The sequence below is a fragment of the Neoarius graeffei genome, chromosome 1 (assembly GCF_027579695.1).
Source record: "Neoarius graeffei isolate fNeoGra1 chromosome 1, fNeoGra1.pri, whole genome shotgun sequence".
NCBI classification, from domain to species: Eukaryota; Metazoa; Chordata; class Actinopteri; order Siluriformes; family Ariidae; genus Neoarius; species Neoarius graeffei.
Window position 1 is genome coordinate 19,762,926 of NC_083569.1, and position 15,844 is coordinate 19,778,769.

Below are 15,844 nucleotides of genomic sequence, written 5' to 3' on the forward strand. Positions count from 1 at the left end.
TTCATTGTGAAGACTGTCGTTATCACTATCCATGCTGTAAAATTAATGCTATTCTCCTGAGAAATGCTGGCAAAAATTTATAAGATTTTTGATAATCTTATTTTTAAAAAAAAGATAAATGTTGACAAAAAATGCTACTGTGTTTGTTGTTGTTGTGAACGAGCGAGTCGCCAGAGGTCCATAACCGGGGTCCATAACTGGGGTCCGTATTGTAGGATACGGACCCTCTCGCCAGCCAATCAGAGCGCAGGATTTGATGGAAACTGGACCACGAAAAAATAATACATATTATTTTAAACACTTTATATTTCATTAGATTTTGGTTAAAAAGGAACACCATGAGACCTTACTGATTGGATTTAGCAACTACTAATGTTTATATCGGTGACATGACTGCTTAGATGGTAGCATGATCTTGCCGAAATAGCTCAGTAGGGAGAGTGTTTGACTGAAGATCTAAAGGTCCCCGGTTCAATCCCGGGTTTCGGCACTGTGGTCCGTGGTGTGTGTTCATCTAAGCTTTTGACCAAGGGTCTGTTTGATTTTTTTTGCCAGGTCGCTGTCAGTATATGCCAGTAATTTGATGGTGAGAACAATCTGGCCTCTGTTTCATGGTGTAATGGTTCGCACTGTAGACTTTGACTCCAGTGACCCGAGTTCAAATCTCTGTAGAGTCTTTGTTTGCAGCTTGTAATATACACAGATTGTCTCAACTACAGGGTCCTTCTGGTCAAGCACGCTGTCATTCCCCAAACCCTTTGTTTCCGTTAAAGTGCTTGTCTTACGAAAATTACACCTTATAAAACTAGACATGTTAAATAGTTTACTGTCTAAATTGTATTTTAATATGAGACCAGGGACATGTTCTGTTTAGTTGGTAAAGTTTGGCTCTTTGAGTCCGCCATTACACAAACGCGTTCCTGGTAAGTTACTGTTCATTCAAAGAAGTGGCGTCATATGCAAAACGCTTGAAAGTTTGTGGCATTTCTGGCTTCATCTGCTTTGCAAAGTGTAGCACATTTTAATTTTTTTTTTAAATTCCACAACAAAACTAAAACCAAAGCATGCCTCCTAAGGGGTGTGTCCTTCAAGGCTGTTCAAGTGTACCCAATAAAAAAAGCAGAATTTTGATCCATTGTAGCCCAAAGTCAGCATGAATGGGTTTGATTTGTACTGACAAAGGTAACTTCAAGCCGACAGGACGGTTTGTTGTCTGCTCCATACATTTTGAAAAAGATACATTTATGAAGCAGATTCACATAGAAGGATTTGAGCGATGTCTGGTACATGAAGCAGTTCCTACAATCTGGAAACAAAAGCCAGCAATGCCATCCCAAAGAGCTCACCGCACAGTAAAGGGCATGCTTGCATTTAGCCTGTTGCTTGAACTTACCATATGAGTTGTCCATCAGCGTCGCCAGACCCATTTTACTGGGGCACGTGCCCCAGTATATATCTGCTGTGCCCCAGTAATATTTCCTGTTCACATTTCAGAAACAGTAATGTATTTGGCACTGTGGAATAACCGTATATGACCGATGCGTCAAAATCGCACCCATTCATCTCTATTAAATTGCTGGTGGAACACTCATCACACAATTAACACACATATATCATATGAAACCACATGACTTGAGCTTCCCAAAGGTGCTACCCACAATTTCCTCATCTCATCTCATCTCATCATCTCTAGCCGCTTTATCCTTCTACAGGGTCGCAGGCAAGCTGGAGCCCATCCCAGCTGACTATGGGCGAAAGGCAGGGTACACCCTGGACAAGCCGCCAGGTCATCACAGGGCTGACACATAGACACAGACAACCATTCACACCTACGGTCAATTTAGAGTCACCAGTTAACCTAACCTGCATGTCTTTGGACTGTGGGGGAAACCGGAGCACCTGGAGGAAACCCACGTGGACATAGGGAGAACATGCAAGCTCCACACAGAAAGGCCCTCGCCGGCCCCAGGGCTCTGCCTTGGAAAAAAAAAAAACAGATTATATTATAGCATGTATACAAACATGACAATTACAAAGAGACACTGCTTTATCATAACTGTGAAAGCTGAACATCAAATCAGTAAAAATATATATACTGTATATATAAAACAAAATAAAATAAAATAGTACCATGAACTCCCCGGGTTCCAGAAAACAGCTGCTGATGATGATCATCTTCTTCACGAGCGACTTGGCTTGTATATTTGTCCGCCTCTTTCTCTGTGGCTATAGGTTCTAAATCATCCTCAGACAACCAACCAAAGATTGAGGACGAATTTGAAGAGTTTTGGTGTCTTTTTCAAAAGAATCGGTATCAAGAACGCACTGCAAAGCCACTACAATATCATAAAGATGCATAGAACAAAAAGAGCAAATCCCATCAGCTTTCTGCTCAAAAACATCTCTTTGCCATCTTTATTTAGAAAACATATATCTTTTTTTTGATGAAACATTTTGATATCTTTTTTTAACAAGAATACTAATTCTGGAAGTATTGACCTACGGTCAATTTAGAGTCACCAGTTAACCTAACCTGCATGTCTTTGGACTGTGGGGGAAAAAACTGGAGCACCCGGAGGAAACCCACACGGACAACATGCAAACTCCACACAGAAAGGCCCTCGCCGGCCCCGGGGCTCGAACCCAGGACCTTCTTGCTGTGAGGCGACAGCGCTAACCACTACACCACCGTGCCGCCACATCAGAGATCAAACTAATAAAAACAGATACTACACTTGATTTTAGCCAAAAGACCAAGAAAGGATAACTTGTTGCAGTCAATGGCTTTAAATGTACCACTTCCAAATATTAAAATCCAGAAAGGTAAACACAGCTAGACTCCAGCCCCAACAGCTGGATCCTTTTGAAGAGAGACGTCACCGTGTGTGTGTGTGTGTGGGGGGGGGGGTGTCATTCAAAAAGCCCAATATTTCTAACCAGGGGCGTCAGAAACATTTTTAATATCGGGGGGACACACTGGTGGGGGGTCTGGGGGCCTCCCCCAGAAAATTTGTAATTAATTAGATGCCATTTCCTGCATTCTGGTGTATTTTTAACAGGTTGTTAAACACCTAATTTTACCTACAAAAGTCACTTAATTCAATGACTATTTTAGAGACTCAACAATAAGTCCTCATTCAACTAGTCCATATATTCATCAGCCTGTTTTTAAATCCACTGCTCTGTCTAAGATAATGAGATGAATGTGACACAATTTATCACCAACAATGACTTTATGGGTGCATTTTATTTTTTATTTTGTGTTTCCTTTTTTATTTAGTTTTAGACATAACATAACATGCCACTGTGCCAAGCAATAGTGACACTCAACTGTATGTTTAAAAATAAGAATATTCATAATTTCACACAATGAAAAGGCATGACATGGCATCATGCAGACTTCATAACACAAAATTACAGTGTCAAGCAATGACACATAAAAGAGAACTTCACACAATGAACAAGTGCAGTTTTGTCAACCTACATGCAATGGTGATACTACAGTAACATTTACAGATTAGCATAACAAATAGATTTATAGATATAACTCCTTCTTACATTGGTGCCACCACAATTTCTACCACTTCATCACTTTATCCCCCTTTCCTTCACAATCCATCTCTCTCCATTGCTTTCCTTTCTACAACCCCGATTCCAAAAAAGTTAGGACTAAGTACAAATTGTAAATAAAAACGGAATGCAATAATTTACAAATCTCAAAAACTGATATTGTATTCACAATAGAACATAGACAACATATCAAATGTCAAAAGTGAGACATTTTAAAATTTCATGCCAAATATTGGCTCATTTGAAATTTCATGACAGCAATACATCTCAAAAAAGTTGGGACAGGGGCAATAAGAGGCTGGAAAAGTTAAAGGTACAAAAAAGGAACAGCTGGAGGACCAAATTGCAACTCATTAGGTCAAGTGGCAATAGGTCATTAACATGACTGGGTATAAAAAGAGCATCTTGGAGTGGCAGCGGCTCTCAGAAGTAAAGATGGGAAGAGGATCACCAATCCCCCTAATTCTGCACCGACAAATAGTGGAGCAATATCAGAAAGGAGTTCGACAGTGTAAAATTGCAAAGAGTTTGAACAGATCATCATCTACAGTGCATAATATCATCAAAAGATTCAGAGAATCTGGAAGAACCTCTGTGCATAAGGGTCAAGGCTGGAAAACCATACTGGGTGCCCGTGATCTTCGGGCCCTTAGACGGCACTGCATTACATACAGGCATGCTTCTGTATTGGAAATCACAAAATGGGCTTAGGAATATTTCCAGAGAACATTATCTGTGAACACAATTCATCGTGCTATCCGCCGTTGCCAGCTAAAACTCTATAGTTCAAAGAAGAAGCCATATCTAAACATGATTCAGAAGCGCAGATGTCTTCTCTGGGCCAAGGCTCATTTAAAATGGACTGTGGCAAAGTGAAAAACTGTTCTGTGGTCAGACGAATCAAAATTTGAAGTTCTTTATGGAAATCAGGGACGCCGTGTCATTCGGACTAAAGAGGAGAAGGACGACCCAAGTTGTAATCAGCGCTCAGTTCAGAAGCCTGCATCTCTGATGGTATGGGGTTGCATTAGTGCTTGTGGCATGGGCAGCTTACACATCTGAAAAGACACCATCAATGCTGAAAGGTATATCCAGGTTCTAGAGCAACATATGCTCCCATCCAGATGACGTCTCTTTCAGGGAAGACCTTGCATTTTCCAATATGACAATGCCAAACCACATACTGCATCAATTACAGCATCACGGCTGCGTAGAAGAAGGGTCCAGGTACTGAACTGGCCAGCCTGCAGTCCAGATCTTTCACCCATAGAAAACATTTGGCGCATCATAAAACGGAAGATACGACAAAAAAGACCTAAGACAGTTGAGCAACTAGAATCCTACATTAGACAAGAATAGGTTAACATTCCTATCCCTAAACTTGAGCAACTTGTCTCCTCAGTCCCCAGACGTTTACAGACTGTTGTAAAGAGAAAAGGGGATGTCTCACAGTGGGAAACATGGCCTTGTCCCAAATTTTTGAGATGTGTTGTTGTCATGAAATTTAAAATCACCTAATTTTTCTCTTTAAATGATACATTTTCTCAATTTAAACATTTGATATGTCATCTGTGTTCTATTCTGAATAAAATATGGAATTTTGAAACTTGCACATCATTGCATTCTGTTTTTATTTACAATTTGTACTTTGTCCCAACTTTTTTGGAATCGGGGTTGTACTATTCCTTCCCGATACACTGATTTTCCCATGTTACTTTCCAGAAAACTGGCAAAGACCAGACAAAACAAGTTCTTCAAATCATAACAGGGAATCAGTGTCATTAGAGCAGACTTAACCTCATTCTTGGCATTACAATAAGGCAGGTCTACTGGGTTTGAATTACAACCCCGATTCCAAAAAAGTTGGGACAAAGTACAAATTGCAAATAAAAACGGAATGCAATGATGTGGAAGTTTCAAAATTCCATATTTTATTCAGAATAGAACATAGATGACATATCAAATGTTTAAACTGAGAAAATGTATCATTTAAAGAGAAAAATTAGGTGATTTTAAATTTCATGACAACAACACATCTCAAAAAAGTTGGGACAAGGCCATGTTTACCACTGTGAGACATCCCCTTTTCTCTTTACAACAGTCTGTAAACGTCTGGGGACTGAGGAGACAAGTTGCTCAAGTTTAGGGATAGGAATGTTAACCCATTCTTGTCTAATGTACGATTCTAGTTGCTCAACTGTCTTAGGTCTTTTTTGCCGTATCTTCCGTTTTATGATGCGCCAAATGTTTTCTATGGGTGAAAGATCTGGACTGCAGGCTGGCCAGTTCAGTACCCGGACCCTTCTTCTACGCAGCCGTGATGCTGCAATTGATGTAGTATGTGGTTTGGCATTGTCATGTTGGAAAATGCAAGGTCTTCCCTGAAAGAGACGTCGTCTGGATGGGAGCATATGTTGCTCTAGAACCTGGATATACCTTTCAGCATTGATGGTGTCTTTCCAAATGTGTAAGCTGCTCATGCCACACACACTAATGCAACCCCATACCATCAGAGATGCAGGCTTCTGAACTGAGTGCTGATAACAACTTGTGTCGTCCTTCTCCTCTTTAGTCTGAATGACACGGCATCCCTGATTTCCATAAAGAACTTCAAATTTTTATTTGTCTGACCACAGAACAGTTTTCCACTTTGCCACAGTCCATTTTAAATGAGCCTTGGCCCAGAGAAGACGTCTGCGCTTCTGGATCATGTTTAGATACGGCTTCTTCTTTGAACTATAGAGTTTTAGCTGGCAACGGCGGATGGCATGGTGAATTGTGTTCACAGATAATGTTCTCTGGAAATATTCCTGAGCCCATTTTGTGATTTCCAATAGAGAAGCATGCCTGTATGTGATGCAGTGCCATCTAAGGGCCCGAAGATCATGGGCACCCAGTATGGTTTTCCGTCCTTGACCCTTATGCACAGAGGTTCTTCCAGATTCTCTGAATCTTTTGATGATATTATGCACTGTAAATGATGATATGTTCAAACTCTTTGCAACTTTACACTGTCGAACTCCTTTCTGATATTGCTCCACTATTTGTCGGCGCAGAATTAGGGGGATTGGTGATCCTCTTCCCATCTGTACTTCTGAGAGCCGCTGCCACTCCAAGATGCTCTTTTTATACCCAGTCATGTTAATGACCTATTGCCAATTGACCTAATAAGTTGCAATTTGGTCCTCCAGCTGTTCCTTTTTTGTACCTTTAACTTTTCCAGCCTCTTATTGCCCCTGTCCCAACTTTTTTGAGATGTGTTGCTGTCATGAAATTTCAAATGAGTCAATATTTGGCATGAAATTTCAAAATGTCTCACTTTCGACATTTGATATGTTGTCTATGTTCTATTGTGAATACAATATCAGTTTTTGAGATTTGTAAATTATTGCATTCCATTTTTATTTACAATTTGTACTTTGTCCCAACTTTTTTGGAATTGGGGTTGTAAATGATAGCTAACATTAAGCTATCTGATATATCTCCTAACATTGACTAGCCAGCTAACTGCACTAACATTTCCATTGGGACAAAAAAAAACCTGTCCTGTGGGGAAATTTTGACTTACCTTCCGCTTCTTTGTAAAGAATTTCCTTATGTCCATTGTGTCTGGGAACGGAGCAAATATTGCAAACAATTCATCATCAACTAAGAATACCCCATTAGGCTAAGCTTATTTCATTGTTTAGTTGAACATTAATTTAACATGGCCTAGGGTTAATTTTGAGGGCATATAACAAAAGAATAAGGTTTTAGAAATAGCTAGACATTGTGAGGCGGCAATGGGGCTGACGTCACCTCCTCCACTTTCGAGCAGCTGCACCTTGCACCAAAATTTCCCTGCTTGCACTAAGATTCACTTCACTTGCGTGCGGCGAGTTGTTGTAGGTAACGCCCAGAAAACCCAGAGTGGATTTTCAGTGGTACGTGTATTCTCTTATCGATCAAGTGAAATCGATTCTTTCACGAAGCAATAGAAACAGCGCTGGGTGAACTAATATTTTATGTTAAATGTGGGGGGGTCCAAACAAAGAATTATGAAATGTGAAGGGGACATGTCCCCTTCAAATTCAATTGTGGCGATGCCCATGTTTCTAACATTTGGCCACCAAAATGTCCAGTGCCACCAAAGCAAAGCCTGCAAAAATAAGTTCAACTCATTAACATTCCGCTCCATGAAAATGTTTAGTAAAAGGCGAAAGATTTACATGACAATGAAGAGAAACCTGCCGGATATTGTCTGAATTCTGTTCCAAAAATCACTCAAAGCTTGTCCGCCATTATTAGATTGCAGTGATTTACAGCTTGGCGGTGCTGCACGTGTGATGTCATTTGCGCCAGTACCTTCTTTTGTTTCCATACGGACTCTATACTATTCTCTGCAGTTGTGTGCATTCTCGATATCGATTCTTTTGAAAAAGACAGGAAAGCTCTTCAAATTTGTCCTCAATATTTGTTTTTTTGTTTGAGGATGATTTAGAACCTATAGCCACGGAGAAAGCGGTGGATTCATTTTTGTTTGCTAGTTTAGCTTGTTGGTTTAGGGGTGTGATTCTTGCTTAGAGCATGAAAGGTCCTGGGTTCAAATCCCCAATAAGTCCAGCTTTTACCTTAAATGGTCGATTAGGGCTGCTGGTGACATGGATTTCACTTGGCTGCATCGTTCTTGAAGTGCTTGTTTAATGAATGGTATGGACTGTCAGACTCTGTAAGTGCTTCTTCGATGGTGGAGTGCTGGCTGGTTTATGTTCTAGGGCTCCCTCATTATCTGTGTTACCTTCCGGCTCTCTTTTTTAGTTATGTTGTCATAATTTGCCTTGCTGGAGTCCCTGCTTGCACTGAGCACACACATTGTATACTGTGCTTAACCATTAGGTAACAATGGGCATACCTAAAAACCTGTGTTTCTCTCTCTCTTGTGACACATCCATCCTGAGATACCAGTGAAGCTGACGTCTCCTGCTCTTCACACCTGCCTGATCTATCCTGATGCCCTACGTCTGGCTGGAGTCTCATCACATCGCTCTTGTTGAGGATGGCCCAATCTGGACAGTTGAAAAATACACTTAGAAGATGGCTCTGGACACTTACAGTATTGCTATGATGGTTTGGGACTGCAACTGTCATGGTGACTTTGGGACTACAGTCATATTTCTGCAGAAATATAGAAAATTCTAAAGGGTTCACAAACTTTCAAGCACCACTGTAGGTTAATTTAACCATTTCAAAAGTAAGCAGGAAATACTGGTTATTTCTTAAGGTGCAGAATATTGCACTGCATGCTCAGAGTAGCTGACTAAGGTCAGTAATCCAACTCTGTAAAAAGTCACTCTAACACAGGGTTTTTCAAAGTGTGGGAGAGTCAGCCCCCCCTCAGAGAGCAAATAAACAACAGCGCCCCCCTTACAATTTTTGTTGTTGCTATACTTAATGTTCCATTCGTATTTTTAAAAAAATGGTTGTTGTACACATTTTTTCTTTTTTTCTTTTACACATTTTAAACATCTGTGCTTTTTAAAACATCTTTTTTTTACACATTGTAAACATCTCATAGCATCGTTAGCTGGCACCTCTTGGCAGACAACACACTGTGGCAGTGGAGCATCTTCAGATCCAGTCCATGAAAATCCAAACTTTAAATAATCGTGGTCATACTTGCTTCTTTTTTCAGTCCCCCAGGATTCTGCAAACCTTTTTTGTGATTGTTGCGGGCTAAAATGTCTGATGTTGCGGGGGGTTTTCCAAAAAATTGCGATGAAAGCTGCGGTGTTTTTTAGGTTTTTGTTGCGATTACATTGCGGGAGGAAGTAAAAGTTGCGAGAAATTGTTGCGATTTTCTCTTTTTGTGATTAAAATTGAGTGATATGTTAAATCTTAAGTTATTACTGAAAAACTATTGATTAAAAAAAAAGACACTGAGAAATGGTCCTATAAACATCTTTACCAATATAAAAGATTACCAGGACTACAAAAATGCAGAAAAATAGGCTTTACTTATCCAAATGCACCTGTTGGTTCAAAAGTTAAAGTGCATAGAACCTCACAGCACAACATGAAGTTACCTTAAAATATAATATAAATGCCTCAGCTTTCATGTAAGAAAAAAAAAAACTATTAATACTAGTACTGTGTGCAGGCAGTCTCTCCTGAAGACTAAATTAAACAATAATTATAAACTAATAAAATAAATGGCTCAGGCTTCATAGAAGAAAAAAAAAACAATTTGAACAGAATCTCACAGTATGATGCTGAAGCTGCCTAAACAATGGAAAATAAAATACCATTTTGGCAAAAACGTTGGCATCCATTAATTTCTTGTATTAAGTTAAAAAAATAATATAAAGTGCACACAGTCCTTCACTGTAAACATAACACACTTTCAGTAACAGAATTTAAGCCTACATAAACACTGACTGGCGGCACGGTGGTGTAGTGGTTAGCACTGTCGCCTCACAGCAAGAAGGTCTGGGTTCGAGTCCCGTGGCCAGCGAGGGCCTTTCTGTGCGGAGTTTGCATGTTCTCCCCATGTCTGCGTGGGTTTCCTCCGGGTGCTCTGGTTTCCCCCACAGTCCAAAGACATGCAGGTTAGGTTAACTGGTGACTCTAAATTGACCGTAGGTGTGAATGGTTGTCTGTGTCTACCGGTATGTGTGGGCCCTGTGATGACCTGGTGACTTGTCCAGGGTGTACCCCGCCTTTCGCCCGTAGTCAGCTGGGATAGGCTCCAGCTTGCCTGCAGCCCTGTAGAACAGGATAAAGTGGCTAGAGATAATGAGATGAGATAAACACTGACTCGCACATCATGCAGTGTTGCCAGATACTGCTGACGTTTTCCAGTCCAAAATATGTTCAAAACCTGCCAAAATGCACTTGAAACCACCCAATCTGGCAACACTGCGCACATGCGGCTTCTCTTGAACGTATACACGGAAGTAAGGCGGAAGGTAGTTTGACGACGCCAACGATTGGTCAAATTTGCGGGAAAGTTGCGGTGATTGGATATAATTGCAACACCGCCCTGAATTCGCGGGGATTGGTTGAATTTGCAAATCGCAACATCGCGAAATCCTGGAGGGTCTGGTTTTTTGCTTGGCCCAGACTTTGTCTCCTCACTCACTGTAACTTTAGGTACTAAAAATCAATCCATTTTGTCTCTGGCAAAGGCTAGCTGAAGTTCGCGAAATGTCCACAATAGTAACTTATTCTGGTTTATTTTTTCTCATGTTGCCCCCCCCTGAATAACTCTGGCGCCCCCTAGGGGAGGCGCGCCCCACACTTTGAAAAGCCCTGCTCTAACATGTTTATCTGATGTCTTTAATTGGCATCTAAGTAACAGCAGTAAGCAAAAGTTGATAAACATTCCACGATGTTAACAGCTTGATTCAGCTTGATATCTATATGGTTTTACTTTATTTTATTTTATTTTCATGTAACTGGTCCCAGGTCTTTCATGGAGGGAAAAAACAAAACAAAATGAAACATGATTAATTGATCCCATACAAACTTGCCCCCTCAGCCATGATATTGTTTCACATATAAATGCCCAGTCAAATTATTGCCATATTCAGTTCATATACACTCATTCAGCAGGCTATTAGATTGGACACATTTTCAAAAAAATATGTCTTCTATCCATTTTATGGAAAAAAAATGAATACACATGCTCAGGATTTCCAAAGCAGGTTATCTTATTAGATGCTACCATTTTAAAGTTAAAGGTTTCAGGTTGCTAATAGCTTCAGGGATGATCTATAGTGAATATAACTCTTAGGTCAGCCAACAACTGATCTCAAATGTGTCACTTTTATCGAATGGTGGATAACACATTTTTGGAATGATTGGATTAATAACATATTTTGAATTAAATTACACACTTTGAGTGTAAACTGGTTGTTGGTGTAAACATATTCTCGTCATCTCATCTCATCACCTCTAGCCGCTTTATCCTGTTCTACAGGGTCGCAGGCAGGCTGGAGCCTATCCCAGCTGACTACGGGCGAAAGGCGGGGTACACCCTGGACAAGTCACCAGGTCATCACAGGGCTGACACATAGACACAGACAACCATTCACACTCACATTCACACCTACGGTCAATTTAGAGTCACCAGTTAACCTAACCTGCATGTCTTTGGACTATGGGGGAAACCGGAGCACCCGGAGGAAACCCACGCGGACACGGGGAGAACATGCAAACTCCGCACAGAAAGGCCCCTGCCGGCCGTGGGGCTCAAACCCAGCCCTACTTACTGTGAGGCGACAGCGCTAACCACTACACCACCGTGCCACCCCTATTGAAATATGAATAAAAAAAAACACATAAAAATAACTTCTTTTTCCCAGCAACACTTTTTTTCCCGGTAAATGAGGAGCGTAGTTCATTTAAACAAAACAAAACAAACAGACAAGCAAACAAAAAACCCCTTGGTTTTTCACCTTTCACCACAAGATGGCACTATTAGATGTCTTATTGTGGGCCAAGCACGAGGACCCTGCTCATGTCCCAGAGACTTCGACCTGTTTGTTTATGAATACTCCTTTTCACAATAATATTCACTCTCTTCAGTCATACATACATAGTCATTTAATATATAATGCAATGCAAAAAAGAAGAGATTGTACAGATGTGAGATCTTATTGCAGTTGTGCTCCAAACTAATGGAGCTTCAGCAACGTTTCAGATTTTTCTATCAAGCTGAATAGTATCAACTCACCAAAACCAAAATGACTTGTTTCTCTGAATTAATGAATAAAATTGAAATTGCAGTCGGGCTATAAATACAATTTGTTAATCATGTGTGGCCTGTAATATATTTGTCTCCAGCATGGACAAGCACATTACAGCTGCAGTGAATAAAATGGGCTCTGGACAGGTTCACTTGTAATGGAGGTGTTTGTGATTGGATAATGTAAATACTTTATTGTGCTTACAGAGTTTCATGTTTAAATGACAAATAGCAACCATGAGATTTTGTTTAGTCTTTAGGTTTATAAAGCATACTAATAATATTAAAATCATATGAGGCAAATTAATTAAAAAATAGACATGAGAAAGAAGACAGGTAGGCCAGGAAGCAGACAAGACTACAGGGAGGAAATGAGGAACACAAAATAAATAAAACACCCAGTTTCTTTCTTTCTCTCTCTCTCTGCAACCTTCACTCGATCCAGCAAACTTCACACACAAAATGCATCACACCTCTTAAGGCCGAATGGCTTGGTGGCATCTTTCATAATATTACAAAGAGCAGCAGCTGGTTTGTTCCCCACCTCAGTGAAATAACATGCTTCATTATTACAAAGTAAATAAATCAATTGCATTGTGATAATAATAATAATAATAATAATAACTTGTCATACTAAATTATTTGTCATGATTTATACTTATTTACAGCAATTTCAGATCAGGCCAAATCTCCTAATGCAGCAAAACCACTTATAAAACAAATATAACAGGGAATTTAAACATTTAATAATGTATTGATTAGATTATATTTTTACAGATTAGAATGATTGATTTTTCATAATTCCATGAATTCTGCTGACAGTTGGAGTTGAAGACAGGTTCCCCATGTGAGGCTGAATGTAAAGCCAGGATGCTTCAGTAAGAATCAACAATCTGTCAGTAACAATGGTGACACTGTCATGTGGTGCTGTGGGCTGGAGCTTCATGAACCTTTATGATGTGAACATATCATAGTACAGAAAGAATACTTTCACTCAGCTGAGACCATTCATCATGTTCACTGTTATATTCATGTGTCTGTGGCTTTCACTCGGTGAGTTAACTTTGACTTTTTGTCACTGCAGAAATATTAAGTGTTGAATTAGTGATTTATTCATCTGTGTGGTGGGAAGAAAAATCAGAATGTGGGTCTGACTTATGTACTGTAGTTCTGGCATGATGGTGGAAATGATAAAAACATTTTGTTCTCTTCTCTATGACAGGTGACTCCATGGCAGATTCAATAAAGCCACTTTTCACTCAGACAGTTATAGATGAAGGCAGTGATGTTACTCTGTCCTGCAACTATGAAGCAAGTGGTACAGGACATGACCTGCAGTGGTACAGACAATATCCAAAATCTAAACCTGACTTCCTTCTTTATATATCAGAAAGTGGATATAAAAGTGACTCAATCCCACCACGTCTCTCTGCTGAAGTTCATGAAAAGAAGAAACAAGTGGATCTGCTCATCTCCTCTGCTGCTGTATCAGACTCTGCACTATACTACTGTGCTCTGCGGCCCACAGTGACAGGAAATCCAACTGCACTGTACAAAAACTTTCACACAGTTATATTATACTGAAGGCTGATCAACTGCTAAAGTTACACAATTCCAGATGATATAATATCAATTATATAATCAGTTAAAAATAAATAAATGGGGGGTTAGATAGGTCAATAAAAACAAACACTCACCTGCAGGTGTAGTAGGAACTTCTTCTTGATTCCAAGATTCCTGTTCTTGGCTGCAGGAGTGGAACCCAATGTGTTCTTCTGCAGTTGCATGCTGAGATACTTTTCTGCTCACCATGGTTGTAAAGAGTTGCTATGAGTTATTATATCCTTCCTGGCAGCTCGAACCAATCTGGCCATTTTCCTCTGACCTCTCTTGTCAACAAGGTGTTTCCACCCACATTTCTAATGGTCAGTTTTCAGTGACACTACTTCGACACTCACTCTCTCTCTCTCGTTTCTGGCCATCTGAAAGACACACAGAGACACACGTTAATAGACAGCCAATAATTAGACACAGTTTGACCTTGTCACATGTTAACTGCTGGTTCAATCTGACTCCTCTCCATTCACAGCCAACGCTCGACCACACCCTCACTGCCACACTCATCTTTATTATTTGCACTGCTCTTTTTAAATGTATGTAGTTCAGTTTCTGTCTCCTTATTAAGTTATCATCAACACCCATAATGTCTCAGGAAACTGAGGCATGTGCCAACTGACTATTAAATATCACTATTAAACTGATGATAAATTTTACTAAAAATATATAATTTGTCACTCACATATCTCTCCTTTAGGACCACAAACATTCTAAGCTACATTATTATATTGCAGCATTCAAAATCTCAGATAACATCCCATCTCACAAGATTATGATTATATTTCCAAGTCTCTCTCTCTCACTCTCTCTTGCTGTCTCGCAGACACATAAATACCATTTTCTCCAATGCATCCAGGCTCAGTTGACTGCAGCAGCTCATTTGTGGTGTCTGGACAACACAAATTTATATTCACATTAATATTGTGTGGCAAAAAAAAAAAATCCCTATATGTGAATAATCTTCCAAAGGCTGGCTATGGTTCGGTCAGCTGGCTGGTTCTGCGTAGGCTACATGTCACATTAAAACACATGATGAAATGATGTCAGGGCAACTACTGGTGTCTACATGAACACAAATTGTTATTGACCTGTTAAATAAACTTAGTTGGGGCAAATAGACCACCACTGTGGATATTCATTAAACCACTGGATCTTTTGAGCTCGCCTGGCACACTAATCATACAGAGCCTACGCTGTAAATCCAACATCACCAGGCTACACAGAGCAGTTTTTGTGCATCAGCATAATTTGACAGGTTACATTGTTGATATATCAACAATGTATATACTGTATGTCCCCTCCCATCTTCCTAACATGACAAGGGTCATTAATCTCCTGGGGTAGTGGTGACTCTATATATCAGGCTCTGGGTTACCGATCAAAGGTTCAAGCCCCAGCACTGCCAAGCTGCCATTGTTGGGCTCTTGAGCAGGGCCCTTAACCCATTCTGCTCCAAGGATGCTGCATCATGGCTGACCCTGCCTGCTTTCTAACAAGCTGGCAGAAATTTCACTGTGCTGTAATGTATATGAGATAAAGGGGCTGAGAGGGCTGTACCACAAAACAAACTTGTGGTTTTGTTATGGTAGCCAGCCTCCTTTCATCAAATATTTACGTTAGGTTAATTGGTATTACAGCGTGGGTTAACAAATGGTGAACAATCTTTTCTAATCACGTCCACCATAAAGTAATACTGTCAGAGCTGCCAAGGTATGTGAAGGCGCATGGTGTCCCATCCAGTGTCTATTCCTGCTTCATCCACAGTGCTGCCAGGAGACGCTTCAGATCCACCACAACCCTGGACAGGATAAAGCAGTTACTGAAGATGAATGGATGTTTTGGAAGTCAGTTATGGAAATGTGAACAGGATAAAGTGATCCCTGGAAATAAATGATGAATGAATGACTATTTGTTGTCTGCAGCTGCAGGACA

General features: G+C 40.2%; 2 non-coding genes, 1 pseudogene and 1 gene segment (V, D, J or C); 2 read left to right on the forward strand and 2 right to left on the reverse strand.

Annotated features, from left to right (window-relative positions):
• The first annotated feature begins 417 nt into the window (after window positions 1-417).
• Window positions 418-490, forward strand: trnaf-gaa (transfer RNA phenylalanine (anticodon GAA)). The gene has a single exon. It is a non-coding gene; the product is annotated as a tRNA-Phe (tRNA).
• Window positions 491-2,645: 2,155 nt separating this feature from the next.
• LOC132898656 (U2 spliceosomal RNA) lies at window positions 2,646-2,765 on the reverse strand (annotated as a pseudogene).
• Window positions 2,766-7,689: 4,924 nt separating this feature from the next.
• LOC132896680 (U5 spliceosomal RNA) lies at window positions 7,690-7,804 on the reverse strand. Its single transcript, XR_009656133.1, has one exon. It is a non-coding gene; the product is annotated as a U5 spliceosomal RNA (small nuclear RNA).
• Window positions 7,805-13,308: 5,504 nt separating this feature from the next.
• LOC132886857 (T cell receptor alpha variable 12-3-like) lies at window positions 13,309-13,813 on the forward strand (the record flags this gene model as incomplete). The annotated part of the segment is given in 2 exon segments: window positions 13,309-13,348; window positions 13,518-13,813. Coding segments are annotated over 2 exon segments (336 nt in total), but the record flags the coding sequence as incomplete, so codon positions are not given.
• Window positions 13,814-15,844: the final 2,031 nt, after the last annotated feature.